The sequence below is a fragment of the Panthera onca genome, chromosome E3, assembly GCF_046562875.1.
Source record: "Panthera onca isolate mPanOnc1 chromosome E3, mPanOnc1 haplotype 2, whole genome shotgun sequence".
In the NCBI taxonomy this organism is placed as follows: Eukaryota; Metazoa; Chordata; class Mammalia; order Carnivora; family Felidae; genus Panthera; species Panthera onca.
In genome coordinates this window covers 3,910,840-3,927,521 of record NC_138354.1, presented here as the reverse complement: position 1 = coordinate 3,927,521, position 16,682 = coordinate 3,910,840, and the positions used below count along the sequence as shown (strand labels likewise).

General features: G+C 54.6%; 2 protein-coding genes and 1 long non-coding RNA gene across 5 annotated transcripts in view; 2 read left to right on the top strand and 1 right to left on the bottom strand.

Annotated features, from left to right (window-relative positions):
* MMD2 (monocyte to macrophage differentiation associated 2) overlaps nucleotides 1-9,199 on the top strand; it is a 62,818-nt gene extending 53,619 nt beyond the window's left edge. The window contains exons 7-8 of one of the 2 annotated variants that reach the window (XM_078439824.1): nucleotides 7,925-7,975; nucleotides 9,141-9,199. In XM_078439824.1, coding sequence (XP_078295950.1) covers nucleotides 7,925-7,945 — 21 coding nt within the window. In that variant the 3' untranslated portion in view covers nucleotides 7,946-7,975; nucleotides 9,141-9,199. The remainder of the gene's footprint in view (nucleotides 1-7,924; nucleotides 7,976-9,140) is intronic. The other variant, XM_078439822.1, reaches the window with a different exon arrangement.
* On the bottom strand, nucleotides 3,769-5,033 carry LOC132689652 (uncharacterized). Of its 2 annotated transcripts, none has more exons than XR_009615087.3 (2): nucleotides 4,948-5,033; nucleotides 3,769-4,078 (listed from the first exon to the last, which is right to left on the bottom strand). It is a non-coding gene; the product is annotated as an uncharacterized LOC132689652 (long non-coding RNA). The 2 variants fall into 2 exon arrangements; XR_009615088.2 differs by lacking the exon at nucleotides 4,948-5,033 and adding an exon at nucleotides 4,797-4,941.
* A 5-nt stretch (nucleotides 9,200-9,204) lies between the features above and the next one.
* Nucleotides 9,205-16,682, top strand: part of RADIL (Rap associating with DIL domain) — a 62,361-nt gene continuing 54,883 nt past the window's right edge. Inside the window, exon 1 of the mRNA XM_078439811.2 lies at nucleotides 9,205-9,739. Within this exon, the coding sequence (XP_078295937.2) occupies nucleotides 9,205-9,739 (535 nt within the window). The remainder of the gene's footprint in view (nucleotides 9,740-16,682) is intronic.

Sequence of the window (16,682 nt, the reverse complement as noted above, 5' to 3'; positions counted from 1 at the left end):
TGGAATATTTAGAAAAGCATGAAGTAAACTAAAAAGCTTGCATTAGCTCTCTGTTGCTGTAAAACAAATTATCCTAAAATATAGTGGCTTAAAACATCAATAATCGTCAACATCTCTCCTGGCTACCCCTGGAAAAGACAGTCTTTTTCCATGGTCGGTAAGGTTCCAGCTGTGAAAACATCAAAAGCAAAGACATCTTTTGTTTTCCTTGTCATTATTTTTAATGTTTATTTTTTATTTTTCTTTTTAATTTTTTAAAAATGTTTACTTATTTTTGAGAGAGAGAGAGAGAGAGACAGAGTGCAAGCAGGGGAGGGGCAGAGAGAGAGGGAGACACAGAATTCAAAGGCTCCAGGCTCTGAGCTGTCAGCACAGATCCCGATGTAGGGCTGGAACCCATGAACACTGAGATCATGACCTGAGCTGAAGTCGGATGCTTAACTGACTGAGCCGCCCAAGTGCCCCCAAAGACATCTTTTTTTTTTCTTTTTTTTCTTTTTTCTTTTTTTTCCCTCCCCTCCCCTTCCCTTTCTTTTGTTAGAGAGCACTAGTAGGGGAGGTAGAGGGAGAGAGAGAATCTTAAGGAGGCTGCATACCCAGCACTGAGTTCAAGGCGGGGCTTGATCTCACAACCAGGAGATCATGACCTGAGACAAAATCAAGAGTCACATGCTTAACCAGCTGAGCCACCCAGGTGCCCCAAGCAAAGATATTTTAATCCATACCCACAAGTGACTTCCCTGTTGGTCTGGGTTTCCCTTTACAATGTGGCAGCTGGGTCCCAAGAGAAAGAAAGCCAGGCAAGAGACATAATAGTGTTGTTCACGACCTAGCCTTGGAAGTCGTGTAACTTCACTTCTGCCTGCTGTGTTCTACTGTTGGACACTGCTAAAAAGTCCTCATGGGTGGGGAAAAAAGCCCTCCCAAGATAAGGGGAGTGTGTTTTCTCGAGACCACATGTGGTCATGTTTGTGATTTTATGTTGTGATCATATCACATGGTGATATTTTTGGCTGATGAAATTGATTCTAACTCCTACTTGGGATTGAAAAACAACTTTTCAACATGTTCCCCAGTCCCAAGACTGGGACTAGAATTTCCAGAGGCTTCACTACCTGAATAGTTGATTGATTAACTGGGGGGTAGATTATTTAAGTCCCACCCAGACTAAAATCTTTAACAGTCAAGTAAATGTTCAAGTTCTGTTAAACAAACACTCAAGAGTAAAGTGACTTGACATCACTTATTTTAATGGCACTGAACCCTTTGAGCTGAACACATCTATGACCTCTGGCTTCATTTCCCATATATATGACTTGAATTCCTGTTTTCCAATTAAATATCTTACCTGAGCTACAGATCCAAATACCTACTAGAAATCTACATCAGAATAGACGTATCAACTTTAAATTGAATAATCTCAAATACCTTGAGTCCTGGTACCCTGTGCTTTCCCAGGGCATACATTGTTGACTGGAAGTTGCTCAGCATATGATGTGCCAAGAAAAATAACAATCGCTGAGTTTTGACTGATGAGTGTACAAGGAATGGCCCAACCCAGAGCAATGCTATTTATGGGTTGTGGCAGTGAGTTCATCAGGAATGGGATCCCGGGATGAAGTGTGGCCAACCCCTTCTAGTGATGCGTCCAGAAAGAAGGGCCGGGATCTAAGGCTCTCCATGTGCCTGCTGCCACCTGTCCTTGTCTTCTGGTCCCCTCAAGAGCCCTGGCTTTCTGCCTCTAGACCCATCACCCCCGGAAACCTGCACTTTGACCTTAACCAGATGCTTTTTCTTTGGGCTCCTTTGCCCCTTTGGTTGATTGAGTCCCGGGACTCCGGTGCCCTCTCGTGGCCACAGAGGGCAGCTCAACACAACATTTTATTTGTGGATTTCCAAAGGCCTTCAACCCTTTATAGTTTAGACTTGTTTTGCTCACCTGGCCATGGGCCTGGAGCAGGGATACAAAGATGAATAAAACTCAGTTCCTTGATAAGCTTCCAGGTGAGGGGATGCAAAGGAGATGGGTGGGAATCTATTCATTCCTTTTGTTTACTCATTTAACTGCTACTGAGCACCTACCTAGTAGGTACTGAGTATAGCAGTAAGGAAGGCAGTTGGAGTGCCTCCCTTTACAGAACACAGACGCCCGTGGGCGTTAAATACTCCAGAAAATACATTTAGATAGTGATACATGCCTATGAGTGAAATAAAACAGGTAACGAGATAGAGAATGACCATAGGGGTGACCGTCAAGAGAATGGTCTGGAGACAGTAATGGAGCTGAGTTTTAATGAGAGGAAGGTGCCAGCATTCAGACACAAAAGGAGGAGCATTTTAGGAAGAGGAGACAGCCAAGGGAAAAAGGCTTCAGAGGAGGGAATGAGCTTAGAGCGTTTGAAAGCAGGAGTTTGGTATGGCTGGAGACCTGTGATGGAGGGAGCAGTGGGCCGGTCAGCAGGGCCAGCTGGGATAGGGTTTGAGCCCTGCCTGAGTCTCTGCAAAGGGGAGTCATGGGGGAGCGTGGGCCGAGGAGTAGCATCTCATTTGTCTTTAAGAAACATAGTTTGATATGATGGGAACCCACGGGAGCACAGGGGAGGCGTCTAGATCCAACTCTGGCAGTCAGGGAGGCCTTCCTGGATAAAGTGTATTAGTTATCCATTCCTGCATAGCAAACTGTCCCCAAACTCAGTGGCTTACATTAATAAGAAGCATTTATCATCTCACAGTTTCTGGGAATTGGGGCATAGCTTTGCTGGGCGGTTCCGGCTCGGGGTCCCTCATGAGGTGCCGTCAGCTGTATTCATCTGAAGGTTGTTGAGGCTGGAGGGCTCACATCCAAGATGGCGCACTCATGTGGATGGCAGGTTGGTGCTGGCTGTTGGTTTCTCACCATGTGGATCTCTCTAGGGCTGCTTGAGTGTTCTCTCAACACAACCGGCAGCTTCCCCCAGAGCGAGGGATCCCAGAGAAAGCAAGGAAGCCATGCCTTTTATGGTTTAGCTCCAGAAGTCACGCTGTCATTTTGGCAGATCTCGTTGATTACATAGGTCGGGGCTATTCAGCACGGGAGGGGACCCCACAGGGGTGTGAACACCAGAGGGTGTGAATTGTTGGGGATCTCCTGGGAGGTCGGCTGCCTAATCTGAGTCCTAAAGGAAGAGTGCCAATTGGCCAGGTGATGAAGATTAAGGTTAGGGGCTGAACTGTGTCCCCTTGAAATTCTTAGGTTGAAGCCCTGATTCCCTCTGCCTCAGAATGCAACTGTATTTGCAGTTAGGGCCTTTAAGAGGTGATTAAGGTAAAACGAGGTCATCGGGATGGGCCCTAATCCAGTATGACTGGTGTCCGTGTAAGAGAAGATTAGGACACAGAGGGACACACAGGGAGACACCCATGTGAGGGCGCAAGGAGAAGACAGCCATCTGCAAGACAAAGACAGAGGCCTCAGGAGAAGCCAAACCTGAGGACGCCTTGATCTTGGCCCTCTAGTCTCCAGAACTGTGAGCAAATAAATATTTGCCGTTGAAGCCGCCCAGTTTGTGGTATTTTGTTATGGCGGCCCCAGCAAACTAACAGAGCGGAGGAAAGGTGTTCCAAGGCCTGAGCCAAATAGTTGGCATTGCTAGATCCTGAAGAGCAGGGGGCCGGCAAACTCTTTCTGTACAGAAGCAGAGAGTAGTATTCATTCTCAGTTATTCCAGGCCTTAAGGTCTCTGTTGCAAGAAAACAGTTATAGACAATACATAAACAAATGGGTGTAGCTCTGTTCCAATAAAACTTTATTTATCAAAGCAGCAGCCCAGAGGCCATAGTTTGGCAACCCCTGCCGAAGAGGGGTGCAGGGAGGAGTGGGAGATGAGCCTGGGTCATGGTGAGAACCAGGCTCTCCTTTCAGCCCTGATACCTGCCTCTTGAGGGTCAAGGTTGGGTGTGTGTATATGTATATGGGGAGTCCTATAAAGGTTCTTACATGTATGGGGGGAGTCCTGTAAAGGGGATTGTTCGATCACATGGTCTCAGGCTCAGTTCTTGGCTCCACCTGTCCGGCCTCTCTGAACCTTTATTTCGTCATCTGCAAAGTGAGCGCGACAACATCTGAGTCACAAGAGTCGATGTGAGCTCTGGGGCCTCGCTACAGCCCCTCACATAGGGTCTGGCACACTGTAGGTAGGTGGTCTATAAATATCCGTTCCCAGCCTCCCCTTTCCTCCTGCATATATGCAATCGTTACTATAAGAATTTATACCCCAGTAGCAACATGGCAGCAAAAAGCTTCACTCCCAGGGGTAGAATTAGGCATCTACACCCAAGACCACATGAATCCCCCATGTGACAAAGGGACAATCTTTCACCAAGTGAAAGTCTTTCCCCCAACCGGAGGGCTGGTGCCAAAGCGAGTTTTAAGGACACGAGCTTCTTTTAAAACACCTTATCCAACGAGGTTGTTGGGCCAGAGCCCTGGAGCTGACCTGGCCCCGTTTTGCATCGTTTTAAGCAGAGGCGTCATGTTTTGATTTGTCATTTAAAACTCTGGCTGCGGAGTAGGGGACAGATTGTAGGGGAGATGGAACCTGCCACCCTTGTCTCCTCTCAGTGTCTTAGATGTTCATATATTGGGGCCGCTCCCCTTTTGGTAAGCGTTTGCTTTACCCTTGTCCCTCCTTTTCTTGGTCCTGTCCATTGGGGGACTACAAAGTGGGGACACAACAGCCCACCGGTCTCCCAGAGCCTTAGAGGAGCAAGTGGCCCCTGAGCTTAGTGTGGCCCCGCCTCTCCTGCAGAGGCCCCACCTCTTGAGCTGGAGACAGGGGTGGGCCGCCTAGTCCTGTCTCTCCGCAGCCAGCCCGCCGTCATCTGGAGACCCCGCCCCGATCTTGGAGGCCACGCCCACACCCATTAATTGGCCGGCAGGTGGCGCTGGCGCCCCGCCCAACGTCTCACCAGCTCCGCCCCTCCCTTGAGGCCCCGCCTTCTCAGGGTCTCGTCCTCGTCCATTGGGTGGCCGGCGGGAGGAGGCACCGCCCCGCCCGTCGGGCCCCGCCCCCGAGAGGCCTCGCCCCCAGCTAAGGTCCCGCCCCGTCCGTTGGGCGGCCGGCAGGAGGCGCCGCGCCACGCGCGGGCGCGGGGCGAGGGTCGAGGGCGCGGGCCGACGTTGGTGTGGGAGCCGCGCGGAAACGCAGCGGCGGCGGACTGTGTCGGAGGTGAGTGCGGGGTGCGCGAGGAGCGGCGGCCGGGGCGCCGGGGCGCGGAGCCGGCCGGCGGGGAGGCCGCGGGGCGCGTGCTGGGGCAACGGGGCCCTCACGGGGCATCTCTTGGGCAGTTCTGGCCAGGCTTGTCCGGTTGCCATGGAGACCGGCTACGGTCGGGCTCCCGGGCGCCGTCCCGGGGGGGAGGGGTGGGGGGGGTGGGACCCGAAGCGGGGCGAGCGCGGGCGAGCCGGCCTGCGGGTTCCAGGGTTCGCCTGAGGCCACCGTCCCCTGAGACCCGGGAATCTGGCCCCCCACTGCAGGGGACCCCTGGGCCTCAGCCTCCCTGGTGCTCCCTTAGAGGGGGGTCTGGCATTGCGGGCGTCGCGGGGGAGCAGGGCGCGGGGGTCCGCGCCCTCCCTCCAGGGTCGGGTGACATTCCCCCCTCCACCCACCCCCGCCCACAGCCCGTCCCGGTTTTCCTGTTCACGCAGCAGCGCGTTCCCCACTCGTGTGCCAGCCGAAAGCATTGTCTCCCAGCTATTTCTGTACCACCTCCGGCCCCTCGACAAATACTGCATCTAAGAAAACAGATCCTGAGCTGGAGCTCCTGGGGGCCTCGTGGAAGAAACTGGTTTATTTCCCGTCAGGGAGCCGGTTGGTGGGACCGCGGGGGGAGCTGCAGACGCGCCGGCTCAGCGCACCGTCCCCCGCCCTCAAGTGTTTGGTTAATCTGAATTGCCCGAAAGAATTTTGTCAGTCGCCAGTGATTACAGGTGTCTCCGGTTAGCACGGGGCCACCTCTCGTGCATTCCAGAGAGGAGCCAGTCCTTAATCCCACTGGTGGAAAAAGCCCCCTCTAAGGCGGGTAGCATGTCAGAATCATATCTGATTAAATTCTTCTTGTATTTGAGAGCCTTGCTTCGGCTGGAGCTGTCGAGGTAGGGTTTATGGATGGTGGGGATAAAGCAGAGCCTGAGTCTGCCCTCTTCCTTCCCTGTCCTGGTGGAAATTCTAATGGGTTCCACATTGTGTTGTTGGGCCGGCCGTGCGCCTCCACCCATCTCGTCAGCCCGGCACTGACCTCGCTGGCTTCCCTCGCTGGTGTGACTTACGCTTGTTTTCATCAGAAATCGGATTCTTCCTTGAGAACAAGAGAAAAACATTCTCTGAGAGAAGCAACAGCAGGTGTCCTGCACCCTTGGGCCCGCGTTTCCCCAAACATTTGTATGGAAGAGAAAGAGTAGAGCACGGGGCGGAAAAGGGCAAGGCGGGTCACGCCTCCCAAACCCAGGTCGGGTTACCCCGGGGGGCGCCTGCCCTCCTGCCCTTGCCAGAAACGGGTCCGGCAAAGTGTGACAGATAGGCCGTCCTCTGCATTCTGTCTGTGAAGGACGCTGGCGAGGGAACACGTGGCCGCCACCAGTGGCTGCTCTCTGAAGATGGCCACCAAGGGAATGCCCGCGAGGAGAAGAAGGCTTCCTTGACAACACAGACCACACAGTCCAGGGTCTGTGTTCGTCGGGGCTCCTTGGGGCTTAAGGAGGGGCTCCCGAAGAGAACAGATCACACCCTCTCTTGCATGTTCTCTCGTCTTGACGTGATTTTGCTGACTTTGCTTTGGAATCCTGCTGAGGAGAAGGGAGGGGAGCTCACTTCTGAGGCCCTGGGAGGGGACCTAGCAGTGTTGTAAGTCGGTTTTTTTTTTTGTTTTTTTTTTTTAAGTTTATTTATTTTGAGGCAGAGAGCATGAGTGAGCAGGGCAGGGGCAGAGAGAGAGGGAGAGAGAATCCCCAGCAGGCTCTGAGCTGTGAATGCAGAGCCCGATGTGGGGCTCGATCCCACAACCTGAGAGATCATGACCGGAGCCAAAATCAAGAGTCAGACGCTTAACCGACCGAGCCACCCAGGGGCCACTCTAGTTCTTTTTTTTTTTTTTTTTTTGTATTAAAGTAGAGTTGTATATGCCTCAGACCTTGCAGAACCCGGACCCACTGCCAGACGCACAATAGCCGTTGCCTTCTCCGCAGTATCTGGGCGTCTTTCCCGTAGTTTACGGCGTGATATTCAAGTTTACGTTCAGACATCTTGAAAGGCAGAGGCTTCCAAGCCCCTGGGCCACTTTGGGTTTGGGCCGAGGCCCTGGGGCCTGTGCTTGAAGGAGGAGGCCGAGTAAGCCAAGTGTCCGTGGAGGGTTCAGGTCCTTTGAGAACGTGCTGGCCCAGAGGCTTCTGAGCCAGGGTGTCCTGAGAGGCAAGCTGTGTACGTAATTTGCGAGCTCCAGTCCTCAGAAAGCTACTGCATAAAAAACAGCTTTGCGGTGGTAAAGCATAAATGACAGGCTGTACAACACGAGGAGGGTCCCCCACCCGCCCCCCCAAAGGGCAGACGTTAGTGTTCGGAACCTAGTCTTTGGCGCGTGAAGCTGTCAGCAGCAGCTTGAAGAGTTCAGGCTTTTCTGAGGGTTGTATGATGGCGGACAGATCCCAGATGGTTCTAGAGGAGTTGAACGGAGGGTCTGCTTCCGAGCTTCCTTCACAGCAGCCCTGGAGGGAGGGAGACACTTAGCGCATGTGACCGAAGCCCGGGTGCACGACTAGCAAGAGGCCCAAGCACAGTGTCAGTGTCGCAAGCACCTTATGCTTCGAGTTCCCGGGGCGGGGGCGGGGTGCGGGTGCCCAGTGTGGGTTCTTTTGTTCGCGAGGCTCCCTGGTGACTCTCTCCTGCCCTAGGCGGACAGCCTCACTTCCTGAAAGCCTTTTCCAGAGCTGCTGGAGCCAGAGGTGGGTCAGGACTGGGGACGCTGACTTCAGCTGAATGAGTGCTGATGTTTGTCACAGTGGAGGTGGGACCCAGGCCCCTGTTTCCAGAGCCTTGGGAGAGTAGAGAGTAGACTTTTCTTGGTTAGCCTGTCTGGTTTTGTCTTTGGCGAGGGCAGCAGCATAGAAGTGGGGTACAGTAGTTAGGTGATGGGTCTGATTTTCCAGTGTCCCCCACTTGCTGCAAAGCCTTGGTGTTCATGAAGCAGAGACCCTTCTTTTTCTCGTGCCTTCCTGCTCCCTACAGTGCTTGCGGGAGAGCCTGGCAAATATCTCTTTAGAATTCTCAGACCCTTCGAGCTCTAGGGGCTTTGGATTGAGGATTTTTAGACACACCGAAGTGTCCCAGAGCTGTTTTCTAATTTCCCCAGCAAGATTGCATCTGTGGCCTGGACAGGGCCTGAATACCAGGCTGGATGCGGTGGGTGGAATGCATACATTCCAGTCATGCCTCCCCTGGTTCTGGAAGAGCCCTTTTGTGTCCACTGTGGTCGTGTGGACGTTGTAGGGCCAGGCAAGGGCCAGTGAGGGACAGCATTTTGGGTGGGGGGGGGGGTGTCTGTGTTTTGAATGTCTGATCACTTACCACTCTGTTAACGTGCCTGCGACTTTGCCTGTTTTCCTACATCCACGTGCTTGCGATTAATTTCCCGTATTAGACGCAGCGGTGGCGGAGAGGCTGGGCTGGGGAGATCAGGCTTGCTGCCCTCCGTGGGCTGCCTCCCACGAGACCTGGCCAGCCCCGTGGCGATTCTGCCAGGCAAGCGCTCTCATCCCCACGCCCGCTGCCCCTCTTTCTTGGCTGCCTACCGCGCAGGACGCATGTGCCCAGCACATCCCAGAAGCCAGAACCCTGCAGCCGAGTGTGTCTTACCTTTTGGTGACCTCATCGTGCTTCCTGGAAACGGCTTTCCTTGAAGGGTGCTTCGGGCCATTCAGACCTGCTTAGTTCCTTGCAGTCCCTGCTGGTTTCAGTCATATTCTGCCTCAGGTGCTTGGGGGGGTGAGGTGGGGGGGGAGACTTGGCCCCTCTGGCTCCGTTGGGGCCCCGGGCCCCGGGCGGCCGAGCCTCGCTCCCTCTTGTCGCTCATGATGGTTGATGCTAACCCGCCTTACGTTTTTCTCTCAGGACACGGCCTTTACCCTGCCATCGGCCAGAGCCGTCGGTCCTTGTCCGTGAAGGCTGGCCCACCATGTTTTATGGGACCCACTTCATCATGTCTCCACCCACCAAGAGCAAGCTAAAGCGGCAGAGCCAGCTGCTGTCCAGCGTGCTGTCCCGGACGCTGAGCTACAAGTACCGCGACCTGGACGCCACCTTTTCCAGCCTGGGCGCCAGCGACGACCCCGCGGAGCTCTCCACCCAGCTCTCGGCCCCCGGGGTCCTGAAGGTGTTCGGGGACAGCGTCTGCTCGGGCACCCACTACAAGAGCGTCCTGGCCACGGGCACGTCCAGCGCCCAGGAGCTGGTGAAGGAGGCCCTGGAGCGCTACGCCCTGAGCCCCGAGTGCGCCAGCCAGTACGTGCTGTGCGACGTGGTGGGCCAGGCCGGCGACTCTGGGCAGCAGTGGCGGGCCGAAGGCTTTCGGGTGTTTGGGGACAACGAGAAGCCCCTCCTGATCCAGGAATTATGGAAACCCCGCGAGGGCTTGTCCCGGAGGTTTGAGCTGAGAAAGAGGTCAGACGTGGAAGAGCTGGCAGCCAAGGACGTGGACACCGTGACGGCAGGTGAGAAGGAGAGAAGGTTCAGGAAGAGCAGGGGCTGGTCAGGGGAGAATGAAAAGGCAGAGGCTCGGGATCCGTTTGGGGGAAAACTCGTCTGTCACGGTGTCTGAGGACTTTTTTTTTTTTTTTTTTTAATGTTTATTTTATTTTTGAGAGAGAGACAGAGTGCGAGCAGGGGAGGGGCAGAGAGAGAGGGAGACACAGACTCTGAACCAGGCCCCAGGCTTTGAGCTGTCAGCACAGAGCCTGACGGGAGGCTCGAACTCACGAACTGTGAGATCATGACCTGAACGGAAGTCGGACGCCCACCGACTGAGCCACCCGGGCGCCCCTTGAGGACTTCTTAATCAAAGTTGCTGTGGAGACTGCAGTTGGTCTATACTGCGGGACACGTGCGCGTGCCGTAGTGGCTCCTGATGGAGTCTTGCAGTGTCGTAGGGCAGGTCCCTCCTTTGTTCCAGCTCCCCAGTCATGTCCTTTGCTGCAGACAGCCGTGCACAGCGCGCAGGTGGCCGAGGGGTTATGGGAAGTCCCATGGTGCCCGAGGTGTGGGGTGAGTCTTTGGAACAGTCCAGTGAAGGGACAAGGAGGTGTGAAGGGTCTCCAGAGGTGATGGGGTGCCTGGGGCACTTGGAGGCCTGTGGGCCAGGGCTCTGTGTCTGTCTGTTTGGCTGGTTCGGCTGGTGGAGAGGAACTGATTATCTTAATAGGTAAACGCCATAAGAAATCATTTTCTTCCAGAGCCAAAAGACTCTTCGGTGTATCTCAGATCATAGTTGGCTTTTTCTTAATTTCTTGTAGAAAATGGTGGCTTTATGCAGAAAAGGGACTTGTCTTCTGTCGTTCTCAGCAGAAGGATGTTTAACGGCCTTAGGGGACTTGTCATTTGATTTCACAATATCCCAGGATCGAAAGAGGCCTTGAGCACTCCTGACCTGTTGTGTGTGCCCCCGAGGGGTTGCAAATGCTCCTTTTCTCTAGTTCTGCTTCTGGCGTGGGGCCCGCTTTGTACCTTCAGTGTGGAGATGAGCAGTGGAACTCCAGGGACCGGGGTCACTCAGGCCTGATGGGGACCTCCGTGTCCCACAGTCCAGGGGTGTGCCGTGGTTGGCATTCAGCAGCAGCCGTCCTCTGTTACCTTGGGCAGATCACTTCACCCCCGTGGCCTCAGTTTCCTGATCTGGATAATGGGGGCATGACTTCCCAGTCACGGGCGTTAGCGATGTACGCAAAGCACTTAGCATGGTGCTTGGCAGACGCTCAGGGAGTTAGAGTTGTGTATTATTGTTAACGTTTCCTGTATGTGGTAAGCAGTTTGTCCTGTGTGCTTATAGGCAGAAGTTGGGGGTCCTACTGACGGGGGGGACATCTGATCGCTGATGCCACTTGGAGTTGCTGGCACGTGGCGGCAATAAAAAGCTCGCCAACTGGAGTTGACATTTTTGCAGTCAGCTCTCCCTGGCCCGGCACCCTCACGTCCCCACCCTGTGGGCCCAGGGTCTGGCGTTCCATCCGGCCCTGCCTTGCCTCGATCCAGTGCACTCTGGCCCCGTCATTCAGAAGATGCCCCAGGAGGCCAGGCAGACCTGCTGAGAGGCCGCTGGTGTTCAGCTCGTGGTCATTGTCCCGCTCGGTGTTTGTTCTGCGGGGCGGAGGGCAAAAGCGCATGGGTCTCTGGGCCCCGGGTGTCGGCTAGGACGTTGGAAAGCTTGCTCTGTATTGCACAGGTGAGGGGACCAGGGGCCAGAGGCCATCTGTAGGAAGGGGGTCTTTATCTCCTGTTCACCAACCCCTTACGGACGGTGTTCCTTTTACACCAGTCGAGGCAAGAGAAGGCCGCATTGCCCACGGCCTATTCAACTTGGCATTGGTTTTGCAAAACCTTTCAAATAAAGAGTCCGTTGAATGGGACCAGTCTCACGGACACACTTGGCCGGGCCGGAGGCGGGTTGTGTTACCTGCCTGAAGCAGGCCTCCTGGACCCCAGGGAATCACCCTTTGCTGCTGGCTTTCCCTTGGGGCGTGGTCCGGGACTGCGGGGCCTCCTGACCGTGCTGTCCCCCTGCCAGCGACGGTAGAATTGGTGCAGTGAGGCCTGCGGAGGCTGAGCTGTCCGAGCGGACCCCGAGGAGCCGAAGGGGGTGTTTGGCGTTGACTTGCTGTTTCTGTGTCAAGTCTGATAGCGAGAAAGAATCTCCAGCTTGGTTGGTCTGCCCTGCTCGGGAGATGCCCCCGGTGCCTGGCCGTCCTCTGGGTGCCCGGCTGGCCTGTGTGCCGCGCTGAGGCTGTGTGGTGGCATTTGCAGTGGTGAAATCAACGCCCACGGAGGTGGAGCGTTTTAGGGCCTGGGACGGTGGTGATTCCACCGCAGAGCAGCGCTCCAGGGCTTCTCTGTGCGTCTTCTCCCCCAAAGAGCAGGGGAGGTTGACCCTACAATTCTAGTGAGCCATCTGGAAAGAGTGGTGGTAAAGGGAAGGGACTGCCTGTGTGTGCGCGCACGTGTGCAGGCGTGTGCGTCTGTGTGCAGGTGTGTGTGCATGTGCGTGCGCGGGAATGAACACTGGCCTTCTCTGGCTTCAGGTGACCGAGCACCGTCGCAGTGAAGGACTCCTCGGGTCGCTAGTGAGCCGGGGCTCCCTAGTCCTGGTTCAGAGTAAGCCGGAGCCGACGCCCCCTCCCGGCTGCTCTTTGGAGCTGAGGAGCAGCTGGGAGCGGGTGCCGGGTGCTGGGGACCCACCACGGGCCCCTCTCCTGCAGGCCCGCTGGGGTCCGCTCACAATCCCGGGGCGAAGGAGGGTGTGCCAGAGGCTTCCCCGTGGCGCCGGAACGAGGATCCACGGGCTCTCCTTCCCCGTTCGGACCCTTGTCACGCACCCATAGTCACGCACTCGGACACTTTGGGTTTCGTTTTCCATAAATATTGTCTTCTTGCAGCTGCCGGCTCCCCTGATTTCCAGAGTCTCAAAATACTGTGTGTCTGCTCTGGGAGAGGGCGGCTGGCGTGGGGGGCGCCGCGAGGCCCCTCCTGTGTGCGTTTTCCCGGAAGGCTGGTGTCCAGGGCCGGGAGCACTGACAGGCCTCTGCGTCTCGTCACCGACAGAGACAACAATCGCTTCTGTGCACTTCGGGGTGGGGTGACAACCGGGCCATGTGGTCTTCGTCAGTGGCGTGGGGAGGGCGAGAGAGAAGGTGCGTTTGTGTCCCCAGGACGGAAGTGTGTGTTCAGCTTCGATTTCTCAACCTTGGCCTCACGGACAAGTTAGGTCAGTAGTTTGCTGTGCGGGCCAACCTGTGCGCATTGGCGGGGATTCGGCGACGTTCCAGGCCTCTGCCCGCTGGATGCTAGCAGCACCCCTGCTGACTGTGACAACCAAACGTGTCTCTGGGAGGGCATTGCCAGGTGGCCCGGGGGGCAAACTTGCCGGGACACGGAGCCACTGAACCGGATGGAGCGGCTGCACGGAGCGCCTCACCGTTGGGGCCAGCGGCCACGTGCCTTCGTGACCCTCAGGCCGCACTCTCCCTCCCGGGGCTCCCTGAGGACTCGGCGCCCTGAAAGCCCAGTGTCTTGAGGGTGGCATGGAGCTTCTTTTTCTGCCCGTGGATGCCTTTTCTGTGTGGCCTGCGTGGCCCTCAGAGGCTTGGCATTGTTCTGTCCCCTGCAGGCGGTGTCTCCTTCTCTTCTTTGGGTGTCCTCTTAGAAGAAGACCAGCTTAGAGCATTTCTGAAGCCGCTGTGACTTGAGGTGTGCAGGCTACGCATTCCAGGCATCTCTGCCTCTGTCACTGGGCTTGTGACTAACCGGTTGTCTGTACGGTATGGGGGCATACAGTAGGTGCTCATTAAAAGCCCATTGAAGTACTAACGCACGGAAGGAGAGCCACCTCCCAAGTTTCACTTTCCACGTGCATCCAAGACTCCAGAGTTTGGCTCCATTTTCTTTTCTTTTAAAAATTTTTTTAGTGTGTATTTTTGAGAGAGAGAGAGCGAGCCAGTGCGAGCAGGGGAGGGGCAGAGAGAGAGAGGGAGACGCAGAATCCGAAGCAGGCCCCGGGCTCCGAGCTGTCCGCACAGAGCCTGACATGGGGCTCGAACCCATGAACCGTGAGATCGTGACTTGAGCCGAAGTCGGACGCCCAACCGACTGAGCCAGCCGGGCGCCCCATCCGTTTTCTTTGCTAGGGGTTGGAGACGGGGCGGCGAGAGGGTGGTGTTCCGACGGCGTGGCAGTCCACTAGTGCCAGCTGTGGCTTCGAGCGACTGGGAGTGTGTCCCTCGGGTACCTGAGTGTGCAGCCCGCCACACTCCTTTCTCCTTTAGGCCCAGCTGGAGTGGCCGGGGGTGGTGGAGAGGTCGTCTCTGAGCACCTGACTCTGAGTATGTGGTTCCTCCCACCTTCTCCTCCATGGATGGGCAGGCAGGGCCTCGGCCCCGGTGACAGACAGGGATGTTGAGGCTTCAGGGGGGCCCTCTGCTGTCTCCGCCCACCGATTGTGCCCTGTGAATTCTGTCCTCACACGTCCCCCGACCTCTCTGTGCTTTTGACGTTTTTTCTTTCGCCGTGGATCTGATCTTTAATAACTTCTCTCAGGATGAAGGAGGCGATCTGGATTTTCTTCTCCTTTTATTTTAGCAGGAATCGCCTTGTGGGTCTTGAGTGAGACTCTTTGAGCGTATTTGCGGTGATGGACTCATTGTGGGCAGCATTTATCTTATGTGGTTTGGTAGAAAGCAAGACAACCCCTAACTTGCCTCATCAATCTTAAAGTAGAAAAGTAATTGAGCTTAAAAGACATTTTTGAGGATTTTTAATTCAGAGAGAACATAAAATTGAATGGTTAGTTGCTCACAGCCCATCTTACCCTTTAATTCACTGCATAGATTTTTTTTTTTTAAGTTAAGTCTTCAGCGTCACAGAGAAGCGCAGCGGCAGCGGCTGTTCCGGGAAGCTGGGTGGCGCCCGCCCGGGGCCTGGCTAGCGGCACCACCCCCTTCCCCGGGACTTGCCACCTCGTCCTACGAGGAGCCTCCCGAGTCAGGTGCTCCTCGAGGAGCCTCCCAAGTCAGGTGCTCCGTGCTTCCCACGGCAAACACAGGGGGAGGGCAGAGCTGGCATAAAACATTCGGAAGATGTGACACGTAAGAGGAAATGGCTCGGGGAGGGCCGGTGTGGACGGGGGCAGGGAAGGGATTTAGCCAATGAGGGAAGTGCATGCCTGTGGGGGGTGCAGGCCCTCCTGGGGTGTTGGGCCAGAAGGGATTAGGTGTCAGGTTGAGGGGATGAGAGAGGATACCAGACACCTGTCAGCCCCTCGGAGCCACAGGCCTCCACCTTTCTTCACATTTGGCCCCCAGTCGGGATGCTCCCAAGGTGAGAGCGGATGTTTATTGGTTGGCGCGAATAAGTAGCGATTCCGTGAACTGAACAGCACCGAACTCAGATTTCCTAAAACCTCTTCATAGTTGTGGTGAAACTGATTTTAAAAGTCTAGAAGTAGATAGATTTAAAACCACTCATTTAGCCAGCATTTGCTGTCTAACTAGTACAACAAATCCACCTGGTTCTCGAGGCCCTTCTGTGTTGTACCAAACCGCAGTGAAATGAATCAGCCTCTTGAACGTGGTCTTGAAGGAGGCAGACATAAAAGCAAAAGTTTGCATTTGGTTACACGGCAAGAGAGACCTCACTTGGGTTAACCGTGTGAAGCATTTCTAAGAAGTATTAACATATTAACCACTATGTTTTATTACCACTTAAACCGTGTTCATAGCTGTTGGTTCCCAAAAGTGACTTATAATTTTGGGGAAAGATTTTGGGGGATATATTTAAATCATATAGAATAGTTTATCTCATGGGTTTATTTATTTGTTTATTTGTTTAGGGAGAGAGTAAGCACAATTGCAGGAGGGGCAGAGGGAGAGGGAGAGAGAGACTCTTAAGCAGCCTCCACACCCAGCATGGAGCCCGACAGGGTGGAGGGGGGGCCTGACCTCACGAACCGTGAGATCATGACCTGAGCCGAAATCAAGTGTTAGACGCTTAACCCACTGAGCCACCCAGGCGCCCCCTCTCAGGGTTTTAGATGATATACTCACGTAAACAGAGAATGCTAGCCAACTATCTTTTCTTCCTTCTGAAGGTTGACGTGGCGGAAATGTTTGCTGAGGTCTGGGACACACATTCAGATGTGTCCACAGTGACAGCAGTAAATGAGGCCCAAGTCCACCTTCTTTGCTGTGCTGTCCTTGCACAGACTGAGTCCATCTTTGTGAAAGAATACCGGTTCTCGAATGCCCAAGATAGGTCTGAACAGGATGAGCAGGGGTAGGGGGTATTGATCTCCTAAGCTCTGAGATAGGTGATAAAGTCATGGTAACTGAAGGCATGTGGTCTGTGGACAGGAACATCCAAGCCGACGGAAGGAACAGAATAGAGAAGGCAGAGGCAGACCTATGTTGACTGACCCAGTGGGAATTTGGCACAGTGTAGATCGCGTCACAGATTGTGGGGAAAGGGTTTTATAAATGGTGTTGGGATGACTGGCTTCAGCCAAAAGAAGAAAGATTTCATAGAGAAGGCTTAAAAGGCACAAACCATAAGGGGAAGAGGTAGATGGATTTGACTATATCAGAGCTTAAACTTTCTCTTCAACTGAGGACAGTGTATAATAAGATTAAGGTCTACCTGTGGTGCTGTAAATTTCACTCAGACCTGGTTTTCCATCGCCTACATAAACCACCTTATCCATTCCCCTAATCACGGGCACTCAGATCGCATCCAGCCTCTTCCCACTACAAACACTGGCGCTCCCACCCTGTTGAGGGTCTGTGCAGAGTCCTCGGAGGGCATTCTCCCAGGAATGGAATTTTTGGATTACAGATGTATCCACTTTGTTTCCTACTAAGCGCTGACGGACAGCAGCTTCTCCAGAAAGGCTGCCATGAC